We start from the raw sequence: 19,425 nt of genomic DNA on the forward strand, positions 1-19,425 counted from the left end.
AAAAAAAAAACATTGACTGTGCAAAACAGAAATCAAAAGACAAAAAAATCAAAATCAAAATCAATCTCAAACCTCAAACCTCAAATATTTTTAATGAATTGTTGGAGAGTGACTTTTTCATACGTTTCTTAGCAGCGCATTGGACCCTCCTCTCCGTTGAGCGTTGCCCTCCTTGAGATTTTTGCACTTCTCTGAAATGTCTTATTCTTGCTTACTTATGTCGTTGTTTGGTTCTTGCTACTTTGTTTTATTTTCTCAGAATGTTTACTTGGTTGTTTGATACTTTTGCTACACTGTGAAACTTTAACCTTTTGACAAAGCATAGATGTGTCAAATTGGGTTGGGCTAGGGTTCTTGGGACATGTGGTAGCATAGTAATCTCTAACCACTCATCCCTACATACTTATCTCATAGGGTTTTTTTTTTTTTTTTTTTTTTTTTTTTTTTTTTTTTAATTTTATTATTATTTTAGTCACAAAAAAAAAAAAATTTAAACAAATTTTACGTTCAATTTCTTCTTTGTTTCTATGTATATATGCATATATATTTTTTGGGTTTTTAATTATAATATTCTAGTTGTTAACAAAAAAAAATTAATTTTGCTAAAAAAAAGTATAAATAATCAGTTATGCCACCAAAAAAAAAAAGGTTGATTAGTTATATTGAAGAAAATGTTAAAGAAACTTGAATACAAATTTTTTTCAATAATTTTGTATCTTAAAAAACAGAAAAAATATATTTAAATAAAAATTGATATAAAAGTTAAATAAAAATTTATTAATTTAATATTATAGTATGAGAAAGGCCCCACATAACATTTTGCCGTAGGCCCACAATGTATTGAGCCGGCCCTGGTGACTGGGACGCAAAGAAACTGCCAGAGACAATACCAACATGGTCACCTAGGACAGAAAGAAATTTCAGAAATAGTAGCAATTGAAGTAGAATATCCTGTTCTAAGAGGGTAACATGGGTCTTCACACATGTCAGTCAGTTCCATCGTTCTTTCATCTATAAAAGGAGGATTTGTAGGTGCAGGGAGTTCATAATCCTTATTTGTTAACATTTGTAGTGCCTTTGACATTGCTGGTCGTAATGACTGAATCTCTTGGGTGCATAAAAGTCCGATATGCAGCACTCTTAAAATCTCATTCTTAATTTTACGTTGTAATGATTATGCAACATTAGATTTGGATCATATAATTGTTCAACTGTCCCTGATTGAAAATGCTTCCATGTCTGTTTTGTCCAAAAGAAGAAAACATATTACAGGTGATAAAAGGATAGAAGAGCTCAGTTAATTAATCTTTCTTGTCAGAAAAATTGGAGTATAAGAGAACTATTTTTGGAAGATGAAGTTTTAAATCTTACAACTGTGATTAGGCTGTCAGTGTATTCTGAGGTTTTGCTCCTGTTGTTCAGTCTTCCTGTAACAATCTCTAACAAAAGCACTCCAAAGCTGTAGACATCAGCCTTTTCTGTTAACTGACCATGGGCTAGGTATTCTGGAGCCATATATCCTCTATATAGACATAAATAAATTAGTATTGTTTGAACACATGGGAAAAAAAACTTCTAAAATTATTCTCTCTTATCACTAATATTTGTTCTTATACAACAACAACCAAATCTTAGTCACAAAGTTTTTAGTGTTAGCTATGGATCCTCAATAAAGTGGTCATGCTCAATCACATGTTCTTATATTGGGCTTTAGTGTTAGTCAGTTACAAAATTGTTAGATGTGGATTTGCAGAAATTTGATATCTTATGATATCTTAAAACCCTTCAATGATCGAAACAATCAATAAAGAAATGTAATACTTACAGTGTTCCTGCAATGGCAGTGCTGATGTGGCTCTGATCTTCTTCGAAAGATCTAGCTAACCCAAAATCAGCAATTTTAGCACGAAGTCTTGAGTCCAACAAGATGTTACTAGCTTTTATATCTCTATGAATGATTCTGTTCCTGGAGTTCTCATGAAGGTACACTAAACCTTCTGCTGTCCCCACAATAATCTCATATCTTTTCTCCCAGTTCAGTGCTTTACCTCTGTTTGCATCTGTCATTTTTTTTTTCAAAACAATATAGAGTGCATAAACTGTTAGTATGTGTCATCATCTTTTATCTGACTAGTAACTAAATGAGACATAACTATAAGTAGTAGTCAATAGCTATAGATCATTTGCCTTTTATGGTGCCTAATTGCTAAAACCCATCTTCTTCTTCTTTTTCATAAGTATTCACCATTAATCCAAGGACAAGTGGGCATGCTAACGTTGACTCCAAACCAACAGACCACGCATTCCCAACCAATTTTTCTAGAATCTTAGCTACTCATTTTTCACACATGAATGTAAAACTTCAATAATTACCAAAGATGAATCGATCAAGGCTTTTGTTAGGCAGGAATTCATAGACAAGTAGGCTTTCAGGTCCAGAACAACTGCATCCTAATAACCTGACCAGATTTTTGTGTTCCACGCTGCTTATAATGTTAACTTCATTGTAGAAATCCCCTGCTCTATGTCTATTGTTAAAGAAAAGCCTCTTGACAGCAATCTCCCTTCCATCAGGCAAAACTCCCTGTGACAGAGAAAACTGATAAATCTCTGACAAAATTTGATAAAGTGGATTTGGTTAGGAAATTTATGGGGCATGAGAAAGAGAGAAAACTACCTTATAAACTGTTCCAAATCCTCCTTGTCCAAGTTTGTTAGCATCGTCAAAAGATCCTGTAGCCTTCTCAAGTGTGGAATACTTGAAGTTCAGGCTACTGTCATTAAGTGTTTTCACCAGCTTTTCTGCATCATTTGAACCTAGGGAGCCAGAATTGAATAGTAATGAGGAACTAGGGTAGCAATTCGTAATCAAAGGAGGAAATCAATCATGCATTATATAGCAGATTGAGCTGCCTACAATTTTTCCTTCTTTTTAAAAATATATTTAACACATTTGGAGGCTTTGTAAAGTACAAGCATCGAGATTCCTACAACTTTGGATTGATATAATATTGAGATTATTGCTCCATGACTGCCACATCTTTCCAGAAAAAGCTTTTTACCTCTTCGTTTCTTTTGTATATATCTGTGCTTCCAGATATAAAATCCAATTGCTACTCCAACTACCAGCAGAATCACCGAACTGACAACTGAAACTGCTATCACTATGGTTGTATCTGCAAAAATCATCAATCGAAACTCATAATCAGACCAAATTTACCATTGTAAAAAGGTCCCTAAACCTACAAGTTGGGTCACCAAACATAATGATATGCGTTTGATCAACTCCTAGTTCATTTACCTTTTGAATTTCCATTTCCCGTTTCTTGTTGAGGAAATCTTTGTCTGAGTACCTCATGAAGCAGCCAGTGTTCAATGCTCGCCCCTCGACCAACAAGCATATATGAAAAAGTCACTCTCCAACAATTCATTAAAAATATTTGAGGTTTGAGGTTTGAGATTGATTTTGATTTTGATTTTTTTGTCTTTTGATTTCTGTTTTGCACAGTCAATGTTTTTTTTTTTTGGTGGTTTTTTTATATAAAAATTAATAATACTTTCAATTTATTGGTTAATATTTGGGGCTTAATTCATACTCTCAATGGTAAAGAAATATCTCTATTACTTAAATTTGATTTTTTCTTTTACTTTTATTGGTTAATATTTTAGGCCTAATTAATCTCACAATGACAAAGAGATATTTGTATTGCTTAAATTTGGGGGCCTTAGGAACTTAGGGGGCCTTAGGCGGTTGCCTCAATTGCTTCATGCATTGAGCCGGCCCTGCGGCAGTCACCATAATAGGAAGGAAAAAGGATGGTTTCTCATAAAACCAGTGCTCGCATGTTGTCTTTTTAAATGAAAGAAACCACGGATCTCAAGTTGCAACCTCGCCTTGGCTTCTTGTTGGCATTTGGCAGCCAACTGATGATGGTGCACACGAAGTAACTCCGAATAAATCAATCACCTCTACCTTATGAAGGTAGAGGTGATTGATTTATTGTAAATTTCGGTTCTTTCTGTACGTCATTGCTTGTGTAACATAGGATGTTCCTTTTAAATCGTACAAGTGTCATTTTTTTTTTTTAATTTTAAATTATTTGAGATATTAGCTTCATAAATGTAGTATCTTCATTTAAATGAAAAGCCTGACGAATCAGCCGAACTTCCAAAGAATGTATATGAGCAGAATAGGATTGGTTTTGTTTAACATAATTTTCCATTTTAGCACCCACAAGAAAACACAAAATACGAAAAGTTGCGAACTTCATGTCTACAATTTGAGTACACATATGATATATATATATATATATATAAAAGTAGAGCTAGTGAGTATGAGGTTGTGCCATGTGATACATTCTTTGAAGTTTCTGAATTATAAATCAACAAAGTTTACATTTATATCAAAGTATTAGTTAATTAAAATAGCCAATAGAGTAAATGCATATATTATTTATCTATAGTTGTGCATTAATAATTTATATCAAATGAATTTATATCTATATGACATTCTTACTCATTTTTAGTTGCTTTGATAGATGACAACAATTGACACAAAAGCCATAAAAAAATTTAAATATTTGTGAATTCACTAAAATAAATCTTAGCCCTTTAAATTTCCTAATTCCTTTCAGTAACATGTAATATATATGTGTGTGTGTGTGTGTCTAAGATTTATATAAGAAACAAATTTTTTTTTTTTTAAATGTGAGAAACAATTGAAACACTATATCATGCAACAATTAAACCAATGTCCAACAGAAAGGGGAAAAAATTAGTAACACACAACCAAGAATGTAAAAAAAAAAATTTAATTAAATAAATAAATAAATATTGGAGGATATATGCATAATTTTAGTATGCATGAAACATGCTTATCTGTATTAACTACTATATCATGCAATTTTCAATTTACGAACACACACATATAGTATGATTTCTATTTTGTTTATAAAATAACTAAAGATTACAATTTCTTACAAGGAAATTTAATCAAAAAAATTTTTTAATACATCAATAGTTGGGGGATCTGAATCATGAATGTCTCTATTGGAAATTAAGGTGCCAACCAATTAAGCTACAAGATTCTTAATAAACTTATTGAACTATTGGAGAAAACTAATAATAGGTTGTACCACACATTATGCGGGAATTTAACTAGTTGTATACAAATGTGGAATCTTTCTTGTAAATCAATATTTTTTTTCCTAATTTGGGTATTCAAACTCTTTAAGCAACTCACTATCAACATTCAATTTTCAGGATAATGTGTTCCACAATACCATGACTTAATCAAGAATGATGCAGATGAGAGAGGGGTGGTTTTATTTTGGTGTCTTCAAAACTAGGAAGCATGGAGAATTCTGCATTTTTCTCAAGTAATAGTATTTGATACATATATGTACTAGATACATTCGGAACACACAAATGAGCCCATCCTAACTTTTGTTTTTCCCCCTAAAAAGAATGTTGAAATGTACACCCATGATATAGTCCGAATATGATCATAACCCAAACCCGTGATAGTAAAAGATAGCTTAAATTTGTGAGAATTTTTATTTGTATTTTATGTATTGATTTCAATGTTGAATACTTATCTAGTTATTTTTTATTAATTTTTTGTAATCCTGGTTTGATTTTTAAACATCATTTAATGGCCATAGATTCACTATATTATAATATAACTCTTAAATTGATATATGTTTAAAAAAAAAAAAACACTTAACAATATATAAAAAAAAATATTTAATAATTAATTAATTCATGTATCTCCGCAATATTGTATCCTAATTTTTCAAGAATTGTCATATCACCGGATCCTTGTCCTTCTTAGTTTTATAAAGGCATTGAGAAAACATATTTTGGGGCTTTAAATTTTTTTTCAAAATAGAATGCTCACTACAAGTTTGCGCTAGGATATACTCGGAATCCAAAAACATGATCCCCCATAAGGACCATGTGCCTAGTTCATCATATGGATCTCATTGTTCCTCATAGACAAGTAGCAATATTTTTAAGAAACAGACTAGAACTAGAAGTAACTTTTTTCTTTTTGAGAAGACTAGAAGTAACATGGTCCATCAAGCAATGCAAGTAAGGGTCAGCAAACATTAGTAAAAGTGATAGTGTGTGACCGCTACGCATATTCCACAAGTTCATAAAGAACTTCTACCATATTTTCGTGATAAAATTTACCTTATTTTAATGACAGAAATTCAACATAGTTCCACATTACATGGTTTTGTGTTTGTGGTTGCACCAGCAACGTACGACATACATGCCGTTCATAGAGTGCATCAATAGCTTCTTGCATGGGACATGTCATTAGGCTTGCAATAGAGTACTTGTACTACTAAACCTCATTAGGTCTATATTATTGCTTGCAATACAAATAATGCATTCAATCTTTTCAGTGTTTACTGTCCACTATACCCAAGGTAGAGGCAAATTGTTGGACTTGGGCCACTAGATTAGTGTCAAAGCCCATTCACAAGTTTGACTTCCTACTATGCATGTACAAATGTTGAAGGTGAGATTGTTAGATGAAGGCTTAGTGGGCCAAGTCTAACATTTGCTAGAGGAGAAGGCCAGGTTGGGCTAAGTCTCAATCAACCTGTTGATGCTAGGCTATCACATTTTAAAGGAATAAAGTTGCACAGTTATAGCTTTTGGTGTAGTGGGTAAGCACTTGGTCCTAACATAAATATTCTAGCAAAACCTACAAGTAGCTCTGTGCGTGTTGATGGAACTTAGTTTTGTGGGAGATCTATTAGGACTGGATAAATTATGGAATTTGTGGGGTATAGACTTGATCTTTGTTTGGAACAAATACACCTGATGTAAAGTAGTGAAGGATTGGTAAACATAGAGAAGTCTAGACAAAGCTATTTGTAATGCAGATAAGAGGATTCAGTTCTCCAAAGCTAGAAGCACATGCCTGCACTGCAGCTGACCATAGCCCTTTTATCTAGTCTTTGAACAGGCAGCTTAGGTGAGAGATGGAAGTAGTACATAAATTATAAGTGGTTGGTTGATGAGAAAATTGAGGCTATCCATAAATATATAGAACGCTGGCATAAATTTTGTTGTTTTTTTTGGTCTTTAATCAAATTTGTTAGGTTTCATATCTTTAATGTTGGCAAAACATGATTAATGTAAGTCTTGCCATAGTTTGGGTCTCTTAATTTTGTTCAAGACAATGCACCCATGTTCTAGTTCAAGGAATGAAGTTTTTGTTTGCTTCTATTCCTCCTAGATTCTTGCTTCGACTGTTTGAGCTTCTTCAGCCTTTGATTCCTCTTGGACTCCTAGTCAGGGATTTCAGAATTCGCAGAAAAGCTTTTCAACCAGCCCATGTCTCATATGATGACCAAAACAAAAAAGTACATATAGTATATACACAACTTATGGGAGAACTCTGAGAAAAAAAGAAAAAGAAAAAAAAGGTGTGTGTGCCTCCTTTAGAGATTCTGTAACCGTTCTCTCAAATCATGAACCCCATAGAGCATGATTTCATTGAAGATCAGACGGTGAATTCTTGGTGATCACGTTAAAGCCATATCAACAACACAGATTGCTACTATGATCTTCATGAGGTTATTGGAGTCGGTTAGAGGTTACAATTATGCTCATGTGTATGTCATCCATGGAAGCAATTTAAATGTGAAAGGTTTTCTCTATAAGTTGTCTAAAACTCAATAAAGCCTGGGGAAAATGTTTTTCCTTGATCATAAAACTTCTCTTATTATTGTGGATTTGCTTCATTGTGGAAGGTCTCCCTCGTAGTGGTTTTTCTCTTGACTAGTTTTTCTTGGATTTTTCACTTCGTCACCATATAATCGTCTTTTTGTGATTGATTTGTGTGATTGGTCACAAATTTTATAATTTTTCTTTACACGCTTTTTTTGCTTTACTCGTGAAGTGAGCATTGGCAGAATTGAACTAGTATAACAACTTGGTTAATTCACTTGAAAATAAACAACTGGGTTTTAAACCCTAACATAATTTTTCTCTTAAATTCACAACCCTATGATCTTTTAACAATATTCGAAAAAGGTGGCTGAGAAGGGACTAACCATCTCCATAAGCCTAAAATGTTTAATCCTTCTATTGGCTGTGATATTTGGGTCAGAAACATAATTTTTCTTAGTGATGCAATTATCACAAGTGGACAATGCTAACCAAAACTCGCCTTATTAGCTTGGGATGATGGAAATGGACAACTCAAATGTTCAATCTTCACAAACAGTTCTAAAAATCATTGCTATCAGTCTACTGCTGTTGTGTTGCATATGTTTTTGGTTTCAGGTTCACACACCTCCATTAACTATCAGTAGGAACGAGGATTTTCCAACAGTACATAATTTAATCCTGAATTTTGATTTCCTACTCTTGTCAAAATGATACTGATATGTGGCTCAAGAATAAAAGACTATGGGAGTTAAGACCCCACGATTATGATGGCAGGACTTGTATTTGCTGCTAATATGGTTGCCAGCATGGGATGGCATAAGTATTCCCAGTAGCAAAAAGACAAATAAATAGATCCATTGTAGTGAAGATTAGAAATGCTTTTCTTACTTGATTTGTTGTCTCTAAATTTCATTCTCTCTCTCCATCAAGTTTTCTTTTCTTTTCTTTCTCGATGCGCCATCCTTTATTAGCCATTCAAAATTGTCAGCCTCCCTTACCCCCACAACCCTCACTTGTGGCCTTCACAGAAATTCAATTCAATTTCTTCCATTCTAAATACTCTTATAGTTCCAGACTTTGTATTTCGTCTTGCCACAGAGGTACTATACTCAAATTCATTGTTGAAGAGCCTTACAATTGATATCAAAGATAGAATTACATATACTAATTAATACCAAAATGAAGAAAGAATTCCCATCTCTCCATTCCATATATGTTATCTTCCTTGTTATCAAGACATTTTTAATGCTAGAAACAGCATTGGGAGACCCACCATCCCAAATTGTCCAAGTAACTTGTGGCGATCAACTTGTGCAGAATACCACTGCCTTCAGTTTAAATTTTGCTTCAACAATGGAAAACATCAACCAACAAATGCAAGCTTCAGGTTTTGGAGTAGCAGTCAAAGGTTCAGACCCTGATACTAACTATGGCCTTGGCCAGTGCTATGAAGATCTCTCTTTACTTGATTGTGAATTATGCTATGCTGAGGAATGCACGGCTATTCCCCAATGCTATCCTTACAATTCAGGTCGCATCTACCTCAATGGTTGCTTCATGAGATATGAGAATTATAGCTTCTTTCAGGAGAACACAAGGCCTGGTGACAGGGCTGTATTTGGAAATACAACTGGGAAGAACCCAACGTTTAAAGAATCAGTGAAACAGGCTTTGAATCGTGCAATTGTGGCTGCACCACACCAAATAGGTCATGCAACAGCTCAGGAGGCTGTGCTTGGGGTAGTGAATGAGTCAGTTTATGTACTTGCGGATTGTTGGATGACTTTGAATGCAAGTTCTTGTAAAGCATGTTTGGAGAATTCGTCAGCTTCAATATTGGAATGCTTGCCTCAGTCAAAGGGGCGAGCACTGAACACCGGCTGCTTCATGAGGTACTCGGACAAAGATTTCCTCAACAAGGGACTAGGAACTCGAAGTTCAAAAGGTAAATGAACTAAGAATTGGCAAAAGAATGGATCATAATATCTGGGGACTGCACTTTTAGCATCAGGGACGTTTCATAGTAGTAAACTAGGCCTGGTCATGGGTTTCTATTGATGATTTTTGCAGGTACAACAACAAAGACTGTTTTTTTAGTTGTTAGTTTTCTGGCTGTTGTGGTAGTTGGAATAGCAGTAGGACTTCATATCTGGATCTGGAGTCACAAAATTACAGAGGAAACGAGGAGTTCAAAAAAAAAAAAAAAAAAAAGCCTTTTTGGGGAAAAAGGTAGCAGTAATTGATTCATTCTGCAAGGTCATATATATTTTATCATAAAAAAAAAAAAAAAAAAAAGCCTTTTTGGGGAAAAAGGTAGCAGTAATTGATTCATTCTGCAAGGTCATATATATTTTATCACTTAAAAGTTCTATCACTCTGTATACTCGTACTTTAAAAAGCCTCCAAAAGTGTCAGGTATATTCTTAAAATGAAGGAAACATTTAGGCAGCTCAATTTGTTATCAAATGCATTATTGATTGCCTCCTTCCTTTGATTGGGAATTACCACGCAAGTTCTTCATTTCTATTCTATTCTGGTTCCCTAGGTTCTAACGATGCAGAAAAGCTGGTGCAAACACTGATTGTAGCCTAAACTTCAAGTATTCCACACTTGAGAAGGCCACAGGAGCTTTTGACAATGCTAACAAACTTGGTCAGGGAGGATTTGGAACAGTTTATAAGGTAGCTATCTCCCTTTCTTACCCTACAAACCTCCCAAAACGAAAAACATTTTATCATACTTTGTCAGAGATAAATTGGTTTTCTCCATCACAGGGAATTCTGCCTGATGGAAGAGAGGTTGCTGTCAAGAGGCTTTTCTTTAACAAGAGACAGAGAGCAGTCGATTTCTACAATGAAATTAACATTATAAGCAGTGTGGAACACAAAAATCTGGTCAGGTTATTAGGATGCGGTTGTTCAGGGCCTGAAAGCCTACTTGTCTATGAACTCCTTCCTAAAAAAGTCAAAAGCCTTGACCAATTCCTCTTTGGTAATTATCAAAGTTTTACATTCATTCTAGTTCTGGTCTGATCTCACTATGCTAGATTGTAGTATATGATATATATCAACAACTTATATATTATTAATTGTTTCAATAAAAATGACAGATCCAAACAGAGGAAAAGCACTAAATTGGGAAAAAAGAAATGAGATTATTGTGGGCACAGCAGAAGGTTTAGCCTACCTTCACGAGAACTCCACGATTAAAATAATTCATAGAGATATAAAAACAGTAACATCTTGTTGGACTCAAAACTTCATGCTAAAATTGCTGATTTTGGGCTAGCAAGATCAAAGCCACATAAGCACTGCCATTGCAGGAACACTGTAGGTACTACATTTCACAGTTGATTGTTTGAATCATTGAAAGGCTTTTAAGATATCAAGTTTCAGAAAATCCACACCAAAGAATTTTGTAATTAACTAATATTTGAGCCCAATATAAGAACATGTATTAGCAATAAGAAAGTAATTTTACAGGTTTATTTTTCACTTGCGTTCAGCACTGTACTAATTTTTTGAATGAATTTATAGATATGCCTCCAGAATACCTAGCCTATGGCCATTTGACTAAAATGGTAGATGTATATAGCTTTGGGGTGCTTCCATTAGAGATTGTTACCGGAAGACAAAACAACAAGGGCAAAACCTTAGAATACTCGGACAGCCTAATCACAACAGTAAGCCTTAAAACGTCATCCTTCCAAAAATAGACATCTTATTTTTAAAATTATTAAGAAAAAATAATTAATTCTCACCTGTTCTTTTTATCTTTTCCTTTTTCTCTTTTTTTTTTTTTATTATTTTTGTTTGGACAAAACAGACATGGAAACATTTTTTATCAGGGACGGTTGAGCAATTATATGACCCAAATCTAATGTTGCATAATCAACATAACAACAATGTTGAGAATGAGATTTCAAGAGAGGTGCATATTGGACTTCTGTCAGTTCTGTGCACCCAAGAGATTCATCATTAGTATTACGACCAACCATGTCAAAGGCACTACAGGTGTTAACAAAAGGAGGAGCAACTCCCTGAACCTACAAATCCACCCTTTATAGATGAAAGGACCATACCTAACAAGTGTGAAGACACCTTTTACTCCCAAAAAGTAGGAATTTCTACTTCAATTGCTATGATCTCCAACAGTTCATTCCATCCCAGGTGACCATATTGCTACTGTCTTTGGCAGTTTCATTCTGTCCCAGAGTGAGAATGGATGATTCCTCAAGAAAACCAGTACTCACAAGAAGTTTTTCAAATGAATGAAACCACATTTCTCAGGTTAGCTTGGCCTCAGCTTCTTTTTATTTTTGAAATGTAAAAATATTTAGAAGAAATAAAGAAAAGATAAAAGGAGAGAACATTGGAGATTGTTGTAGTTCAGGCATAACAGCCTACCTCCACAATATAAAGTCTTAAAGGATTACATATTTTTTATTCAGTGTGTACTGCAGTGTGCACATTGAAAGGTATATACAGGAAATACAATACAAAAAATATGGTAACCCTAAAACTACTATATCACACGGTATTACAAAACCATGATAACCCAAGCTATGATATAAACCATGGTTCAATCTCTATGGTATTCCTATAATATTCTAACATACACTCAAGCTTAAGGTGGAATTTTGAAGACAACTTTTTTTATTATTAAAAATTTAGGTTTTTAATCATTAAATTGAATAATTATTACATTTAGAGAAATAATCTCTTTGAGGAATTCAGGGATATCCTCTAGCCATACACAGGTATTATCCATCTTTCAAGCATACATAGCTATGGCATGAGCTGCCATATTTTCTTTCCTGCCTACATGAGCAACTTTCCAACTCTAAAATCTTTTAAGCTCTGCCCTGCTTTTTCAATAAGCTGCCAAACCCCAGATAAGTTTGGTTTGGATGCCCTTAAGGCTTGCATTGTCACAAGCAAGACTCCTAGTATTAGGCCTCTAATTCCAATGGTTTTTGCAAAAGACAAAGCTCGAATAACTACTATGCGTTCAATGGATTCTGTATCATGCACCATTTGCTCTTTGTTGCTTAATGCAACAATCAAGGGTCCCTTTTCATCTCTAATAATCGTTCCCACAATCATTGCCCCAAGATCTTTGAATATTGCACCATCTACATTGACCTTGTACACACAAAATGATGGAGGATTCCATTTTGCGACTTTCTTCACTTGTCCATTTTGGTTGATTACTGTGTTTTGCATGTATTCACTAAGGGATTCCATCGCTTCTTTTGGTATATCATTCCCATTGCTCCAAATTCTCCACGACATGGTAAAAAAAAGTGCCAGGTCTGTCTCCATGCAGTCAAAAAACTCCAATGAACCAACCAGATATTACTTCAACTATGCTGGATATTGTAGAACCCTCATTCCACATCTCTCCTATTTTTCACACCCACACAATGCATGTGTGCACCTTCGTTTCATCATTGTTATGGAAACTCTCATAAATCCTGTCTTCTATTATTCTAATTTGTTCCAGATGGTTTTGGTTGAAAGAATTCCACTACAAGTGCACCAAGAAAACATCTTGATTTTGTTTGGTGTGTCCATCTGTCATTCTTTTCCAAAACCTTCTCCCCCTTTCCCCCTTTTAACACTCTGCTTCATAATTGTCTTGTCTGCTATCAAGAGAAATTTTGGTAAGCACTTTTGACAGTAAAACCTCCATTATGGTGCAAAGCTAGATTAGTCTATCAGCAGGTAGATCTGTGCTAAGCGGAATTTTTTTAATTTCTTTAGCTTTGAAAGGCAAGAAAACCAACTCCCATAGATCCACATTCCATCGCTAGGTTGCTTCATCTACAAGTTTGCTTATTGTTGATTCTTCCTCTAGGATTCTTCTTTGTGAAATCACCTTATGCTACCATTCTTGATTACTCTTCCTGCAGGAAGAATACATCTCCACACATAAGGGGTATGACCATTATGAGCTTCCACGAAAGAGCATGAAGGAAAATATCTATTTTTGAAAACCCTGTAAATCAGAGACTGATTATTAGTCCTCATCCTCCAAACTTGCTTAGCTACTAGAGCCAAGTTAAAAGCTCGTAGATCCCAAAAGCCCATGCCTCCCAATTCCTTAGGTTCACAAAGTCGCTTCCAACTGACCCAATGGATTTTGCTTTCATCTTTTCTTTGACCCCCAAGATTTACAAATCATTGATATTAATTCTTCACATAACAATGCAATTTTTAACTTGTAGTATACGTGGGATTGCTTAAGCAACTATCTTGATAAGCACCTCTCTTCCCACCTTGAATAGCAATTTTTCTTTACATCCTTGAACTTTTTCCCAAACCCTTTCCTTGATCTTTACAAGGGTATATTTTTTGGATCTTCCAATGAACAAAGGCAATCCCAAATACTGTTTAGCTATCAAGTAGAATTGTCGTTTCATGTCATATCCTCAAGTTTACCTTCATCTCTACGCCTTCTTCTTCTTCTTCTTCCTTCTTAGTCAAAGAGAACTTCATTTACATCTACTCTAGACAATCCTCCATTCTTTGAATAATTTGCAAGCCAGACCTCAGAAATATCCCACTCTGCTGGGGGATAGTAAACTTGTACATGACAAGACACAACTTCTACTAACTCAAGAATTACAGAAGCCTTAGGCTCACAAAAGACATAAGGGTGAGAGAACTTGAAAACAATTTGAGTTTGGAAGAAAAGTGTGACAGAACAGAGCATTAATTGGATGTGGAATGTAGCACGGATAATAGGAGGTTGGAGGACATTGTCCTAGTGTATGTAGAGTGTATCAGGCAAAGAGTTGGACCAATGATTGGCATATAGATGCATGAGACAAGCATTCCTGTTGTTGAGTCTCGTGACATTGTGCAGACTATCTACCAATAGACAAACCTGGGTGTTCTGTGACTCAAAAGAGTAGACAGAAGGAAGGAATCAAGAGATAGTAGAGTTGCATGACAATAAAATACATACATACCTATGTATGTGTTTGGCATATAAGCTTAACAGTTGACATTCAACATTTTAATGTCTTCTCTATTTATAGCCAAAAACCTGATGAAGCAGCCAAAACTTCAAAGAAGCTAAATATATAAGTAGAAAAGGAAACAAGAGCGCCTACAAATCCATAAGTGGTAGGGTTAATGTAATATCACAGTTTAGCAACCACAAGAAATCCCAGATATATAAACAATTTAGAACTTCATGAGTTCAGTGAGTACAAATCAAATAGTTAATCAATGAATTGAATCTTTCTCTTAAATCAAAAATTGAAACTTGACAGAAGAATACCAAGCATGGATTGCATCTAGCGTGTGGCTACCAAGTTCCCCATGAGGCCTCCACTAATCTCATAATGTCTAGCATTAGAAAATCCAACTTGTAAAGCAAGCCTCTCTAACTCTTTCCCTGTATCAAAAGACATAATTTCCAATCACCCAATCGGATTTTAAAATTTTTTATTTAAACAAAAAAACAAAAAAAAAAAAAAAAAAAAGGCAACTATGGTGGCAATACACAAATATTTAAAATTGAGCACTAAAAATTAGTAAAATAAAAAATTCCTGTCACTGTTTTATTGTAATATACATATGTGACTACCTGAATTAAATTAGTAAATGGCTGTGTGCTTTTATTGAAATCAAGAACAGATATTCTTGAGCCTGAAAAGCCCACAACAACAAAAAATATTAGGGTCTCACTATCACAATCATCCAATTTCATATTTTTTTAAGAGATATAGAGATTGTAAGACCTGGTTTCAGAACTCTAAACATCTCCTGCATGGCTCTTTCTTTATCAACCACATTTCGTAGCCCATAACCCATTGTAATGGCATCAAAGTAACCATCAGAGAATGGTAACTCAAGTGCATCGCCTTCAACCCACCTACGACGAAACACATGATATTAGTGCCTTTGCAGTATTGGCTATTAAAACTACTCTTAGTGCACTTTAAATTCACTTATAGACAATATTTTCAGAATCAAAGCAGAAAATTCTACTACTAGAAATGGCTTCAAGAAACTTTTCCAGTCTTTTAATTTGTTAACCGCTAGATTTACCAAATGCTCACTCTATATTGTTGTAGCAGGCATTGGGGGCCAAGCCTTGCCGACACGAAGCAATTGACAATTGCTCCTTTGAGAAATCAAGACCAATCACCTGAAAATCATGACCCCAAAAACAAAATAATCAAAATTAAGTACAACTTGTTACTGCACAAACTAAATATACAACAATGCTAGTGTTGGAACAATGGAAGAACATACCTTGCCATTGGACCCAACTTTCTCGGACAAAAGAAACGCTAAATCCCCACTTCCACAACACAAATCCAACGCACAGTCTCCCATTTTCGCTCTAACACCCGCAATTCCAACATTAAACAAACAAACAAACAAACAAAATTTTCAAATAAAAAAAAGACTAATAAGAATAATTTTTTTTTTTTTTTTAAATACCCAGTCCATGAGACAGTCATTCTTTTCCATATACGATGCTGACCCAAACTCAGCAAGTCATTCAACTGCATTTTTAGTTAGAAAGACATAAAAGAGAGCTAAAAAAAAGAAGAATTGAAGGAAAAGGAGGAGATGAGAGTGGAGAGTTACATTGTCGTAGACAGGAGCTATACGACCAAAGAGTTCTTGGCGTTCGAGAGAAGAACGAACCGGTCTGTGTCTGAACCGGCATGAAGGAAGAGGAATACACAGTGCCATTTTTTCCGACACCGAGGTCCGTCACCTTATCCTTAGTTTTTTTTTTAACATATAAATACAAGATTCGGATAAAAATCTTTTCTTTTCTTTTTTTTTTGGGAGAAGCAAAACACACACGGGGAAGAGTTGCTATCACAAAGGCACTGCACTTCACAACTCCACTCAATTAAAGAATTCCTCTTAAAATAAAATATATTTTATCTATTTATCTTATAATATTATATTTTAAAAAAAAATCTCTTTTTTTTTTAAGNCAAAGCAGAAAATTCTACTACTAGAAATGGCTTCAAGAAACTTTTCCAGTCTTTTAATTTGTTAACCGCTAGATTTACCAAATGCTCACTCTATATTGTTGTAGCAGGCATTGGGGGCCAAGCCTTGCCGACACGAAGCAATTGACAATTGCTCCTTTGAGAAATCAAGACCAATCACCTGAAAATCATGACCCCAAAAACAAAATAATCAAAATTAAGTACAACTTGTTACTGCACAAACTAAATATACAACAATGCTAGTGTTGGAACAATGGAAGAACATACCTTGCCATTGGACCCAACTTTCTCGGACAAAAGAAACGCTAAATCCCCACTTCCACAACACAAATCCAACGCACAGTCTCCCATTTTCGCTCTAACACCCGCAATTCCAACATTAAACAAACAAACAAACAAACAAAATTTTCAAATAAAAAAAAGACTAATAAGAATAATTTTTTTTTTTTTTTTTAAAATACCCAGTCCATGAGACAGTCATTCTTTTCCATATACGATGCTGACCCAAACTCAGCAAGTCATTCAACTGCATTTTTAGTTAGAAAGACATAAAAGAGAGCTAAAAAAAAAGAAGAATTGAAGGAAAAGGAGGAGATGAGAGTGGAGAGTTACATTATCGTAGACAGGAGCTATACGACCAAAGAGTTCTTGGCGTTCGAGAGAAGAACGAACCGGTCTGTGTCTGAACCGGCATGAAGGAAGAGGAATACACAGTGCCATTTTTTCCGACACCGAGGTCCGTCACCTTATCCTTAGTTTTTTTTTTTAACATATAAATACAAGATTCGGATAAAAATCTTTTCTTTTCTTTTTTTTTTTGGGAGAAGCAAAACACACACGGGGAAGAGTTGCTATCACAAAGGCACTGCACTTCACAACTCCACTCAATTAAAGAATTCCTCTTAAAATAAAATATATTTTATCTATTTATCTTATAATATTATATTTTAAAAAAAAAATCTCTTTTTTTTTTTAAGTAAGGTCTTAAAATTTTAATAAATAAAAATTATTTTTAAAATCTTATACTCTTTTCGGATATTTAACATTTTTTAATACATTTTATTATGTTTGTGAAAGTTTAAGTGTGTAAAAATTCTTAATTTTTCAAAAACTTTACTCATCCTTTCCCTTTCTGTCCAAATTAAAATTAAAATTAATAGTATTTTTTTGACAAATTCATTACTAAAAATCCATTGTTTAATAACTGAGGCTCAACATTACATAGAGAGACTTAAAATATGGTATTATTCTAATACTGATTGTTTCGATATTCTTAGAATTAGAAGATTTGAAATAATTTTTATAAATATATGAAAATAGTCTAATTAATGTATTAAATTAGATTAAAAAAAAAGGGACGGCATCTTGCTTATGCTTCACACGCTCCACGTGCCTCCAGCAACCTACTGATGTCATTTGTGATGTTATCTTACTTACATCAGTTGCCAAATCAACCCTAGCTTACGTCAGCTACCACGTCATCGCTAGTCTTTGCTTATGTCATCATCCGCATCATCTTGTTGGCGTCATCGCTTCGCTAGTTGACTTTGACCATTGACTTTTGAGACAAGTTTGACCGTTGACTTTTTCAAAGTTGACTTTTTGCAGTCCAGGTTCTCTTTACCCAGTTTTTCGTGTAGACTTTATTTTTGCAATCCATTTTTGCTTATTTTGCTTCTAATTGAAGAATAAGGACAAGTCTTCTTTTTATTGCAACAATCATCGCTGACAATCCGACAAACGTTTGCAATTTTTGTAAACATCATGGCCATAATATTGAGACTTGTTATCAACACAATAAATCAACTATTTTCGTTTCTACTACTACTGTTGCTAACACTGAGAGTATCCAACTAATGGCTCCCGTCTCCGCAAAATCCAAGTTTTCTGGATCCACTATCACCATTTTCACAGTTGACCTTCAAACCATCATTGCTAATATCATTCATATGGTTGGTAATGCATCTTATTCCTCTTCTCTCTCAGTTTTATCGAATATGTCTCCTTCCACTATCACCATTTTCACAGTTGACCTTCAAACCATCATTGCTAATACTATTCATATGATTGATAATGCATCTTATTCCTCTTCTCTCTCAATATTATCTAATATGTCTCCTTCCTCTTGACTTATGGATTCTGCTTGTTACAATCACATGACTCCTCACTCGTCTTTATTTTCTCAACTTGAACCTGCACCACACCCTCTTAATATTCGCACAGCAAATGGTTCCACAATATTTGGTCATAATATAGGTTCTATCTCAACCTCCAACCTCTCAATTCCTAGGGTATTTAATCTTCCATTCTATTTGTTGCAATCACATGACACCTCACTTGTCCTTATTTTCTCAACTTGAACTTGCACCACACTCTCTTAATATTCGCATAGCAAATAGTTCCACAATATTTAGTAATAATATAGGTTCTATCTCGACCTCCAACCTCTCAGTTCTTAGGGTCTTTAATCTTCCTAACCTTTCTTACAATTTATTTTTTGTGAGACAATTAGCTGAGTTGGGTTATCGCATTACCTTTTATTATTATGAGTGTACTGTGTAGGATTTGAGGAAGGGACAGGAGCTTGGGACAGATCCCAGAGTTGGGCCTATGTTTTCCGTGGATAACCTTCATCTTCAACCTGTTGCTTTTATTTCTATTGCTGCTACAGTTTCTTCTATTCCTTCCCTTGCACTTTGGCATGCCCGACTTGGTCACGCATCTTCCTCTCGGGTACAACA

The 19,425-nt window shown here is 34.6% G+C and overlaps 3 protein-coding genes and 1 pseudogene across 3 annotated transcripts; 1 reads left to right on the forward strand and 3 right to left on the reverse strand.

Moving 5' to 3' along the window:
- Positions 1–830: 830 nt before the first annotated feature.
- Positions 831–3,845, reverse strand: LOC112005339 (cysteine-rich receptor-like protein kinase 2). Its single transcript, XM_065780712.1, is given in 10 exon segments — positions 831–1,164; positions 1,167–1,239; positions 1,372–1,522; positions 1,826–2,060; positions 2,374–2,584; positions 2,678–2,817; positions 3,063–3,176; positions 3,302–3,322; positions 3,325–3,385; positions 3,834–3,845. Coding segments are annotated over 10 exon segments (1,284 nt in total). The 3' UTR covers positions 831–898.
- Positions 3,846–8,738: 4,893 nt separating this feature from the next.
- LOC136070587 (cysteine-rich receptor-like protein kinase 2) lies at positions 8,739–12,130 on the forward strand (annotated as a pseudogene).
- A 3,086-nt stretch (positions 12,131–15,216) lies between these two features.
- On the reverse strand, positions 15,217–16,500 carry LOC112023562 (2-phytyl-1,4-beta-naphthoquinone methyltransferase, chloroplastic). Its single transcript, XM_024056174.2, has 6 exons — positions 16,305–16,500; positions 16,155–16,219; positions 15,963–16,053; positions 15,767–15,855; positions 15,446–15,579; positions 15,217–15,353 (listed from the first exon to the last, which is right to left on the reverse strand). Exons 1-6 carry the CDS (start codon positions 16,410–16,412, stop codon positions 15,229–15,231), a joined length of 612 nt encoding a protein of 203 aa, XP_023911942.1. The 5' UTR covers positions 16,413–16,500; the 3' UTR covers positions 15,217–15,228.
- Positions 16,501–16,692: 192 nt separating this feature from the next.
- On the reverse strand, positions 16,693–17,536 carry LOC136070579 (2-phytyl-1,4-beta-naphthoquinone methyltransferase, chloroplastic-like). The gene is made up of 4 exons (XM_065780696.1): positions 17,297–17,536; positions 17,146–17,210; positions 16,952–17,042; positions 16,693–16,844 (listed from the first exon to the last, which is right to left on the reverse strand). Exons 1-4 carry the CDS (start codon positions 17,402–17,404, stop codon positions 16,752–16,754), a joined length of 357 nt encoding a protein of 118 aa, XP_065636768.1. The 5' UTR covers positions 17,405–17,536; the 3' UTR covers positions 16,693–16,751.
- Positions 17,537–19,425: the final 1,889 nt, after the last annotated feature.

This window comes from Quercus suber, unplaced genomic scaffold, assembly GCF_002906115.3.
Source record: "Quercus suber isolate HL8 unplaced genomic scaffold, Cork oak 2.0 scaffold_243, whole genome shotgun sequence".
Classification (NCBI taxonomy): Eukaryota; Viridiplantae; Streptophyta; class Magnoliopsida; order Fagales; family Fagaceae; genus Quercus; species Quercus suber.

Bases quoted from the DNA above. Each gene is read 5' to 3' on its own strand.
- LOC136070579 (XM_065780696.1), bottom strand. From the start codon at position 17,404: ATGGCACTGTGTATTCCTCTTCCTTCATGCCGGTTCAGACACAGACCG. The intron at 17,211-17,296 runs GTAACTCTCCAC...CTAAAAATGCAG, and splicing joins TAGCTCCTGTCTACGATAAT to TTGAATGACTTGCTGAGTTT. The intron at 16,845-16,951 runs GTATGTTCTTCC...CATGATTTTCAG, and splicing joins AAGTTGGGTCCAATGGCAAG to GTGATTGGTCTTGATTTCTC.
- LOC112023562 (XM_024056174.2), bottom strand. From the start codon at position 16,412: ATGGCACTGTGTATTCCTCTTCCTTCATGCCGGTTCAGACACAGACCG. The intron at 16,220-16,304 runs GTAACTCTCCAC...CTAAAAATGCAG, and splicing joins TAGCTCCTGTCTACGACAAT to TTGAATGACTTGCTGAGTTT. The intron at 15,856-15,962 runs GTATGTTCTTCC...CATGATTTTCAG, and splicing joins AAGTTGGGTCCAATGGCAAG to GTGATTGGTCTTGATTTCTC.